The sequence below is a fragment of the Gastrolobium bilobum genome, unplaced genomic scaffold (assembly GCF_033153095.1).
Source record: "Gastrolobium bilobum isolate Gb01-03AN ecotype WA unplaced genomic scaffold, APGP_CSIRO_Gbil_v1 utg14708, whole genome shotgun sequence".
Classification (NCBI taxonomy): domain Eukaryota; kingdom Viridiplantae; phylum Streptophyta; class Magnoliopsida; order Fabales; family Fabaceae; genus Gastrolobium; species Gastrolobium bilobum.
This window is the reverse complement of record NW_026898255.1, coordinates 195,712-206,368: the sequence shown is the minus strand read 5'-3', so window position 1 is coordinate 206,368 and position 10,657 is coordinate 195,712. Positions and strand designations below refer to the sequence as shown.

At 34.7% G+C, this 10,657-nt stretch overlaps 1 protein-coding gene across 1 annotated transcript; it reads left to right on the top strand.

Moving 5' to 3' along the window:
- The first annotated feature begins 1,403 nt into the window (after positions 1 to 1,403).
- On the top strand, positions 1,404 to 5,737 carry LOC133314235 (5-methyltetrahydropteroyltriglutamate--homocysteine methyltransferase-like). The gene is made up of 11 exons (XM_061515674.1): positions 1,404 to 1,753; positions 1,869 to 1,956; positions 2,166 to 2,293; positions 2,388 to 2,779; positions 2,890 to 3,053; positions 3,709 to 3,789; positions 3,901 to 4,067; positions 4,153 to 4,258; positions 4,490 to 4,740; positions 4,885 to 5,086; positions 5,369 to 5,737. The coding sequence occupies exons 1-11, from the start codon at positions 1,404 to 1,406 to the stop codon at positions 5,735 to 5,737; spliced, it is 2,298 nt and encodes a 765-aa protein (XP_061371658.1).
- The last annotated feature ends 4,920 nt before the right edge of the window (positions 5,738 to 10,657 follow it).

Below are 10,657 nucleotides of genomic sequence, written 5' to 3'. Positions count from 1 at the left end.
CATGACAGCTATTAGAATGACTAACCTAAGTCTAATTACATGAGAGTCTAATTTAAAAACTAATTACATTTAAATAATGAGGTATAATATTATCCATTGTGGTTCAATCAAAATTAAATCCTTAACTTTTTCTTAGCATATAGAAATGGAAAGTAAAAAATAAAAAATGGGAAAGTAATTTAATTTGTGAATGTGAGATGTGTGGTGGTGTTAATGTTGGTGTAGTTGGACCCCAAAATAACTATAAATACTCCGAAGTACACTCCATTATGGTTGCGCTGCTTCTCATACATAAAAAGAAGCACGAGAGAAAGAACTGGTCTCTATAACCACACGAACTAACGGTTAAAGACCCCTCTCTTCCTCTTCTCACTCTCCTTCATTCATCCAACTTCCCCTTCTCTTCTTATTAAATATACCCTTTTCACATTCTCTTCATCTTCATTAACGTAACTCATTTCTCTCTCAACTTCTCTACTCACATTTTTGTTATTATTATTAGTATTAGTATTCTTTCTCTCATTCTCCATTGAGATCATCATCTACTGGTAAATGCCACAATGCTTTAATGTTCCTGATTTTGATTTTGCAGATTTGTTGTTGTAATGTTTAGATCTAAAGTGGAGTTTTGCTATTTAAAATGGATCTGAATTTTTTATACTTTGATTTCGTGGCCTTTTTGTTTTCCAAAAAATAATAATAATATTAATTCAATGACTTTGTGTATTTCTCATGTGCTCTGTTCTAAAATGTTAATTGATTCTATACTATGCTAATTCAATGACGAGTTATTCTTATGTGCATTAATCATACAAAAGAAAAATGTGATTCTTATGTGTATTAATCCTAAGTGATTAGGATTAATCTCTTAGGATTAATTTTTCCATTTCTTTATATTTTATGATTTGTTTGTGGAGTGCTTATAAAGTATAAATAATGATTGTCTTTTGTATCACGTAATTACTTATGTGTTTCTTATGTACTAAGCCTAAGTGATTAATCTCTTAGGATTAATTTTTCCATTTCTTTATATTTTATGATTTGTTTGTGGAGTCCTTATTAAGTATAAATAATGATTGTCTTGTGTATCACTTAATCACTTCACAACATATTAGTATATAACATTATTCAATTTTTCCCTTATCTTCATTTATGCATAAATCCTTGTAATTCAAGCTCCGATGAGGACTCTCTGGTTGCACCACCCTCTGTATAATGATTGATAACATGTTTCTTTGAGGAACTAACATATTGTGAGTGTTCACCAATTGATACAACATGTTAATGAATAATTTTAGTTATAGTTAAATGGTGTATAGTTGGTTTTGGAATATAACAGAACTGTCTTCAAACATAGACTAGTGATTTTTGCTTACAATTTGATGTGATGATGTAGCAGAAAAATGGCATCTCATATTGTTGGATACCCACGCATGGGCCCCAAGAGAGAGCTCAAGTTTGCTCTGGAGTCATTCTGGGATAAGAAAAGCAGTGCACAGGATTTGCAAAAGGTTGCTTCTGATCTAAGGGCATCAATCTGGAACCAGATGGCTGGTGCAGGAATCAAGTACATCCCCAGCAATACTTTCTCATACTATGATCAGGTGCTCGACGCCACCGCGATGCTCGGCGCTGTTCCATCCAGATATGGATGGAGTGGTGGGGAGATTGGATTTGATACCTACTTCTCCATGGGCAGAGGTAATGCCTCTGTGCCTGCAATGGAAATGACCAAGTGGTTTGACACCAACTAGTAAGTGATTTGGTTCATGTTTTGTATAGTATTGGTTGTTGCTTGCTTGCTTTTAATGACCATGGTTTTAATGATCTGATTACTGAATTAATGTGTATGTTGTGCATTGATCCAGCCACTTTATTGTGCCTGAATTGGGACCTGATGTGAACTTCACTTATGCTTCCCACAAGGCAGTGGATGAATACAAGGAAGCCAAGGCAGTATGTATTTATAGCTATTCTCATTAACTGCTTATTACTTGGAACCACTCTTATGTTAGGTACACTGAGCATAGTTAAGCTGTGACTGTGAGAAGCATTGGTATAAATGAATTGTGTAGTTTTGTTAATTTTTTTTTTTTCATTTGATGATGGTTGTTGGGTGTTTATCTATATCTACATCGTCATTGAATGTTTAATTTCTCTTCCAGCTTGGAGTAGATACAGTTCCAGTCCTTGTTGGCCCTGTGTCATACTTGTTGCTCTCCAAACCCGCCAAGGGTGTTGACAAATCCTTTTGTCTTCTTACTCTCCTCCCAAAAGTCATTGCTGTCTACAAGTAAGGATTTAACTTGTGCACAATTATTGATTATTTGCTCTTTATTATTTACATTTGTGTCATTTCTCTAACTTGATTATAACTGTAAACTCAGGGAAGTAGTTGCTGATCTTAAGGAAGCTGGTGCTTCGTGGATTCAATTTGATGAACCTACCCTTGTGTTGGACCTTGAGCCTCAGAAGTTGCAAGCATTTACTGCAGCATACTCGGAACTTGAATCTTCTTTATCTGGTTTAAATGTTCTTGTTGAGACCTACTTTGCTGACATTCCTGCTGAGGCATACAAGACCCTCACAGGTCTGAATGGAGTCTCAGCTTTCGGATTTGATTTAGTCCGTGGATCTAAGACTCTTGATTTGATCAAGGGTGGATTTCCCAGTGGAAAATACCTGTTTGCTGGAGTGGTTGATGGAAGGAACATTTGGGCTAATGATCTTGCTGCTTCTCTCAGTCAATTAGAGAGTCTTGAAGGCATTGTGGGCAAAGGTATCTATCTGTCAAACATGCATTTCATTAGAAAAATAAAAAAATAAAATTGGGAGACTTACGCAGTTAATATAGTTTCTTGATATATCTATTTACTAAACTGTATGCAGATAAACTTGTTGTGTCCACCTCCTGCTCACTTCTTCACACTGCTGTTGATCTTGTTAATGAGACCAAGTTGGATAATGAGATAAAATCATGGTTGGCTTTTGCTGCCCAAAAAATTGTTGAAGTAAATGCATTGGCTAAGGCATTGTCTGGTGAAAAGGATGAGGTAACCTCCATTCCTTTTAGTTTATCTCACATCAGACAAAATAAGATGTTAAATAAATAGATGATGTTTGTTACCTGATAACAAAGTGGTAATTTACTTAGCGGGGGAAAATATAAATACACAATAAAATATAGTTATCTTTCTTCCAACTTGTTTAGTTTTTGGTTTACCCTCTTTTTTTAGAAAAAGAACTTGTGCTAGGCAATAATTGGGCACAGTGGTGTTTGTGGAGGGTAAATGTATGCATCCTTACCAACGTAAGCAGATAGTTTAAATTATAAAAATAAGATACAAACATCTATTATCATAGTAAGAAATTTTTATTTGTTTTTCAAATAGATTCTTATATAGTTACAAAATCATCATGATTATTTAAATATTAATGTAAGAATTGAAAGAGAAATTACAGAATAAAAGGATCAAAACAACATAAAGGTAAATGAAAAGAAAAAAGTATACACTGAATTAAACTTAAGAAAATTGAGGGAAAGTATAATGTTCCCATAACATTAATAAGTACCATAAAACTAGCCAACTATTTTGTTAGATGTTGATATTGTGGCAGCCAATATATGCATATTCATATATTGTTTTATTCCTGTTTGTTTCACTACATTATTCATTGAATGACTGTTTTTATGGTTTCATTTTTCAGGCCTTCTTCTCTTCTAATGCTTCAGCTCTGGCTTCAAGAAAGTCCTCTCCAAGAGTGACTAATGAGGCTGTTCAGAAGGCTGTGAGTGCTTATTTTTCTGTCATTTCTGTTCAATTGCACTTTTCTGAAGTGCTGCATTTGTAGTGAAATTTATTCTCTTATTCCTTATGACATCTTTTCTGTCCCTCACAGGCTGCTGCATTGAAGGGTTCTGATCATCGCCGTGCTACCAATGTCAGCTCAAGACTGGATGCTCAACAAAAGAAGCTCAACCTTCCAGTCCTCCCAACCACCACCATTGGATCCTTCCCTCAAACTGTTGAACTGAGGAGGGTTCGCCGTGAATACAAGGCTAACAAGTAAGATATGCTGAGAGCTAATAACTAGGCTTGTTTTCTTAACCATTTTCCTTCTCTTATTGACTCTAATCTTGCTTTTATTCAGGATCTCTGAGGAAGAGTATGTTAGTGCAATTAAAGAGGAAATCCGCAAAGTTGTTGAACTCCAAGAACAGCTTGATATTGATGTCTTGGTTCATGGGGAACCTGAGGTCAGCTCTCATCTTCACATAACGACTAAATATTAATATGCTGAAGAACATAATAAAAGTGTTATAGAAATATAATATAAAACTATTAATGCGACTTTCACCTAACAACTTAAGCTTTTGGTTTGAATTAGTTCTTTATAAAAAGAGTTCTGTTACACTTCATTTACGTTCATATGGTTGAGTATACTACTAATTGTGCTTCGTACTAATTGTTGATGCCTTTCATTGCAGAGGAATGATATGGTTGAGTACTTTGGTGAGCAATTGTCAGGCTTTGCTTTTACTGTTAATGGATGGGTGCAATCTTATGGATCTCGTTGTGTGAAGCCACCAATCATCTATGGTGATGTGAGTCGTCCAAAACCAATGACTGTTTTCTGGTCATCTACTGCACAAAGCATGACCAAACGTCCAATGAAGGGAATGCTTACTGGCCCTGTCACCATTCTCAACTGGTCCTTTGTTAGAAATGACCAGCCAAGGTATAATATGAACTCAAGACCCAAAATAATATGGTGGGAAAAAAGAGTAAAAATTAAAGAGAGCCTGAAAAAAGATAAATTAATCAGTATTCACCATATTGTTATTACTTATTTCTAATACGGTGTTGTTATACCTATTCACAGATCTGAGACAACCTATCAGATTGCTTTGGCTATCAAGGATGAAGTAGAAGATCTTGAAAAGGCTGGTATTACTGTTATCCAAATTGATGAGGCTGCTTTGAGAGAAGGGTTACCATTGAGGAAGTCAGAGCAAGCTGACTACTTGGACTGGGCTGTTCATTCCTTCAGGATCACCAATGTTGGTGTGGAGGATACTACTCAGGTATTTCTGGATTACAAATCAATGGGTTATAATTTTTTTCCCCTTTTACATTTACATCTAAAGAGGGCGAGTTTGGAGCAGTGTTAAAATTGTTCCTTTGTGACTGAAAGGTTACAAGTTCGAATCCAAGAAACAGACTCTTTGCAAATATGCAATAATAAGGCCGGTATAAAGATTGCCCTTACCTCTACTCTTATTCGGCGGGGTTTAATAGAGAGTAGTGTTTATATTTACATATAGATATAATAGACTTGTATATTTTGTATCATGAAAAATTGACAGATCCACACCCACATGTGCTACTCTCACTTCAATGACATCATCCACTCAATCATTGATATGGATGCCGATGTGATCACCATTGAGAACTCTCGTTCTGATGAGAAGCTTCTGTCAGTGTTCCGTGAAGGAGTTAAGTATGGAGCTGGAATTGGACCTGGAGTTTATGACATTCACTCCCCAAGAATACCACCAAGTGAAGAAATGGCTGATAGGATCAACAAGATGCTTGCAGTGCTTGAGACAAACATTCTGTGGATCAACCCTGATTGTGGTCTCAAGACACGCAAGTACACTGAGGTGAATCCAGCACTCACAAACATGGTTGCCGCTACAAAAGTCATTCGCAACCAGCTTGCTAGTGGCAATTGAAAAGGGTGTGTTAAGAAAGTAGATTCTAAGTAATCAAGATGGTTATGCTTGATTTACATGGAAAGGAAAGTTGTCTATTTTGGTTGTTGCAAATAACTGTGTTGAATATTTTAGGTGTTTTTAGTATGCTCCTGTGAGCAATTATGTTTTCCAAAGTTTTATGTATTTTTGTGGCATTGCCTCAATCTTATATTGATATGCAAATGCAATTATCGGTTTTGTGCAATTAGCTATGAGTATATTTGTGGTATATTTTCTTCATGCATCAATACGATTTTATTCCTTAATGCCCCGAGCTTAGCTGGATAATGTACACTATTGGCTAACATGTATCCAAGAAACGAAACAACAATTTACAAATAATCTGATGGAACCAATTCACACACAGCAAAATTAAACAAATTAAACAGTAAGCTGATTGGAGAAAATTACAACTGAATAACACTGAATTGTATTGAAGAAAAAGTCCAACAACTCGAGACACATTACAAGAGAAAAATAACAGAATTAAATGGACACGACTGATATGGCTAACATAGCCTGACTCCCTTTCAAGAAGACTTCTCAGTCCCTCTTTTCCACCTTACACCTAATTACCCAATTTTTTGCCTACCTCCTCCCTATACCCATTCACTTCTTATACTAATTTCCTATCTTCTCTCTCCTGTAACAGCCAAAACCATGCCATACCCCACGTTCATTCCACCCACAATCCGTTATGCTGATTGTTGCATGCTATGATATTTGTTGCTTCCGCCTTCTCCCCATTTTGTCCCTGGGCCTTTGTTATACGTATGTACACATTTGGGTCCACTTCCTATTTATTCTCTGGATCTTTCTCTGGATCTGCCCCATTAATGTCAGGATCTGCCCCATTAAGACCACTCCTCTTCTTTTTCCTTGTATATACCTTTGTGAAGGGTCCACCATAATCATTTTGTATTAAGTTCCTTTCACTCCAAGCGTTTTATTTATCAACAAATCCGTCTGTGTTTAAGCCTAACATAACACGGAGAACATGTTAAGAACTTTGGGATACACCACCCCAAACGTTAGCTCAAAGGGTGAGAGTGTTCAAGGCCTTATAAAGGCCACATTAGTTGCCCACTTAATTAATGTGGGACTATATATCTCAACACGCCCCCTCACGCAAGAGCCCTTTGAGCTAGAAGCATGGAATTGCACAGACCCAATTTTTGGTTTACCTTTTTGTGCTTTTTTTTTTTATTTTAATTCCACTTTTTAAAGCGGGAGACGGTGAGGCTCTGATACCATGTTAAGAACCTTGGGATACACCACCCCAAAAGCTAGCTCAAAGGGTGGGAGTGCCCAAGGCCTTATAAAGACCACATTAGTTGCCCACTTAATTAATGTGGGACTATATATCTCAACAGAACAGAAATGAGATTGTGTTAAGAATATTCAAGAGCTATTTTTTGAAAAAAAAAAAAACAAATAAAAAAAAATGCAAAATTTGAACTCAGATAGTTAGATTTATTATATTCCAAGAGAGCCATTTTACCCTTCAGAATCCGCAATCGAAGATATCCTACAATTAGAGGTGTAAATGAGTCAGACGACTTTTAGACTTAACCTGAGTTGGTCTATTTAGTAAATAGAGCAGATTTAGGCTTCCTACCCTTTCATGACATGGATGGAGAGGGTATTATGAATTAGAACCAATACATATTAAGGAAGCCAATGCTCAAATAATTGTCAATTTCAGGTTCCCTCAGTGGTGATAAACTAAGATACTTTTGCTCCCTGATCTCCAAAGGGACATCCTGCATTGCTTGATTGTTAAGGAAGCTAACTCTAGAAAGATTTTTGTCAAACCAGAAGGCTATATTCTCCCCATTCTCAATGATGATCCTAAGTGTGGCACTACCTGGGGCCAAATGCTAGTTTTCCCACGCTACAAGTTAAAAGAATTTTTGTAGGGTCAGGGATTAGGCATCAAATTATCTCACACCTTATATTTGTGCTTCAGCACTCTAGCCTAGAGCACATTAATGTTAGTGAGGAGGTCAGGACTCAACTTTCATGATGAACACCTTATTTGCTTCCTTGATCCTATGTATACCCAGGCCACTAAGATCTTGGGTGGAACAAAATGTATTCCTCTCCACAAGGTGAGGTTTTATATGATTCACCAAAGAACCTTAAAGGAAATTCCTTGTAAGATTTCAATGGCTTCATAAGTTCTTGCTGCCAGGGAATAAATCTTGCTAATGCCAGGCAACCATATAAAGATAGAGTTACATGCTTCAAAGAATTGAGTTTTCTGTCTAGCCAATTAAGGATGTGTTTAAGGTATCCCTTCTAACTTTTTTATGTTGAATAGGTATTCTAAAGTATTTACCTAGATCAACAATTAGAAGGAATCTCATGTGTTGACTGATTTTGATAGCTCTATGATGATTAACATTGAAGGAGAAAAATGTTAGGAATGTGGCTTCTAGGGGGATGGATTGAGTATTTTAAAATTTTCGCAAAAATGGCTTGTTTCTAAATTATAATTTCATGCAAATTTTGGTACTTGAAAAGTTTACTATACATCCAAGCAATCTATAGTACATAATCTATCATAATTATAAAATTGATTCTAACATGTATAAGATAACAAGAAATAAGTAAAGTGCTAGAATATAAAGAGTTGAGGATTAGGAAGAATGTAAACAAATTATTCTGATTCGATCATCACTACTTGTGACATATGTCTAGATTGCAAGCCGCTAAAACAAATCTTCCATTATAGTTCAAGCTTCATGGGTGCATGACAAACCTTTAAAGCCTAGATTCTTCTGGGTGCTTGAAAATCTTACAATCCATTAAGTTTCACAAGTGTTTAGCAACCTTATAATCTCTAAGTTTCACGGGTGCTTAGAAACCTTTTAACCACCAAACTTCTCAAGTGCTTGAGAACCTCACAATATGAATTTACATTAGGAGAACAATAATCAAATGATAACTCTTTCAAAAAACAAGTATACAAGTTGAACCTATGTGTGAGTATATACGATGAATTTGCAAGAATGAGATTAAGATTGATAGATTCGTGTATATCATAATGAATAGTTATGAAGCTCCTTCTACCCTCAAAATACTCTTAGAATCTGTACAAATGATACTCAATATCTTTACGAGCCATTGAAAGTGTATATATATATATATATATATATATATATATATATATATATATATATATATATATATATATATATATAGTGATTTCATCAAAACCAGTCGTGTATAGCCATTATATGTGATCTGGATGCAAGGTATTCATTTGCTTTTCCACCAATATTCAAATACTTGTTTTTCTCCTAGAAAATATTGGAATACATTATGAAGTATTGGAATACTTCCTCGACAGCAAGTGAAAAATTGTCAGAAATGCATTTTTTCACTTCCTTTTACTTTCAATTGGTTTCTATCATTATAAGAACAAATAATTAACTCTTTGAAAAAATATTTCTAAGGTTCAAACATGTTCAAAAACATGTTGATTATTTTTCAAACAACATTCTTGACTCTTGTAAAAATAATTAACACATTTAGCATATGTTGGTAATTTTCTTTATCAGAAAAGCGTGCCAAGAAGATTTGTATAAGAGTCATGCAATTTTTAGAGATTATGCAATATTGAGCTCATGAAAGAAAAAACCATGATACCTTTACAACCTTATATAAGTTTTAAAAGTATATTATAATGGGAAAATGGACTTAACTTGTTGCATTTAATCTTGAATCTTTATGCTCCACATGAAGTTGATGCTTGACATGTTGGATTTAACAATACTTGACACTTTATTGGACTTATTCCTCTCTTATTGTAGTTTGTAACATAAGCTTCTCTTGAATGTTATAATAACCCAAGTAATTAAGTTGCATTAATTAGAAATTAATGTGTAATTAGAGGATAATTAGAAGGCTATTTAAATAAAAAAACACTCAATTTGGGGTTAAGCCTTACCCAAGGGTAAAATCATAATTTAGCGAACACTGCCCGAACTTAGAGTTACTTGCGAGTGATACACTGCATTTGAGCCCAATGGCCAAAAACTACCAGTCATGTGAAATTAGTGATTAAACGAATTAGTGTGATAGAAATTACAAGGAGGACAATATGGTAATCTCATCATGAGATATTTCTAAAATACCATGAGTCCATGACCATCTCTCTCTTCATTTTTTCATTTTTCCCAACTCATACTCTCTCTCTCTTCCACCCATCGTCGCCCCTCCCCTCTCATTCCACCTCCATTGTTGCTTTCTTCCTTCCTCAATCTTGGAGCTTGAAACCACCACTTCTACTTGGTGCCATCATAGAGACCCAAAGTTCCTTCACCCCAAAGCTTAAAATCAAGAAAGAACCCACTCGATCTTGTTAGATGTCTAGTTTAACCTGCTAAAAGATAGAAATATATAGTTATGGCAATCATTCCCAATTTTATGAAATGCGAAGATTGTTCAATGTTAAGCATTAATAAAATGAGATTTAAGCTTTGTTGGTTTACGGAGACCTCTTGACATTTATATAGAAGTAGAGTATGGCCTATTTAAGTATTCCACAAAATGTACAAAATGTTAAAGTTATGATTACAATTTTGAATTGTTTTAAATACGAAAAGAGTATTAATAAGAAAAATAATTATTAACAGAAAAAAAAAGTTTATCATTTTTTAATTCAATTGCTGTGATTATAATTATGCTTAATGCTATGCGCAATATAACAAATCGGATGCATACAAGGTATTACAAATATCATATCCTAAAATTTATTCATGTATTTAATGAATGAGAAAAATGTTTGTCATTTTAAATGACACAACATTGTATCATTTTTAATAAAAATAGGTCATTTTGGTATGTTTTGTCATTTTTTTTTATATAAAATTAGGAAGAAAAAGAAAGTAG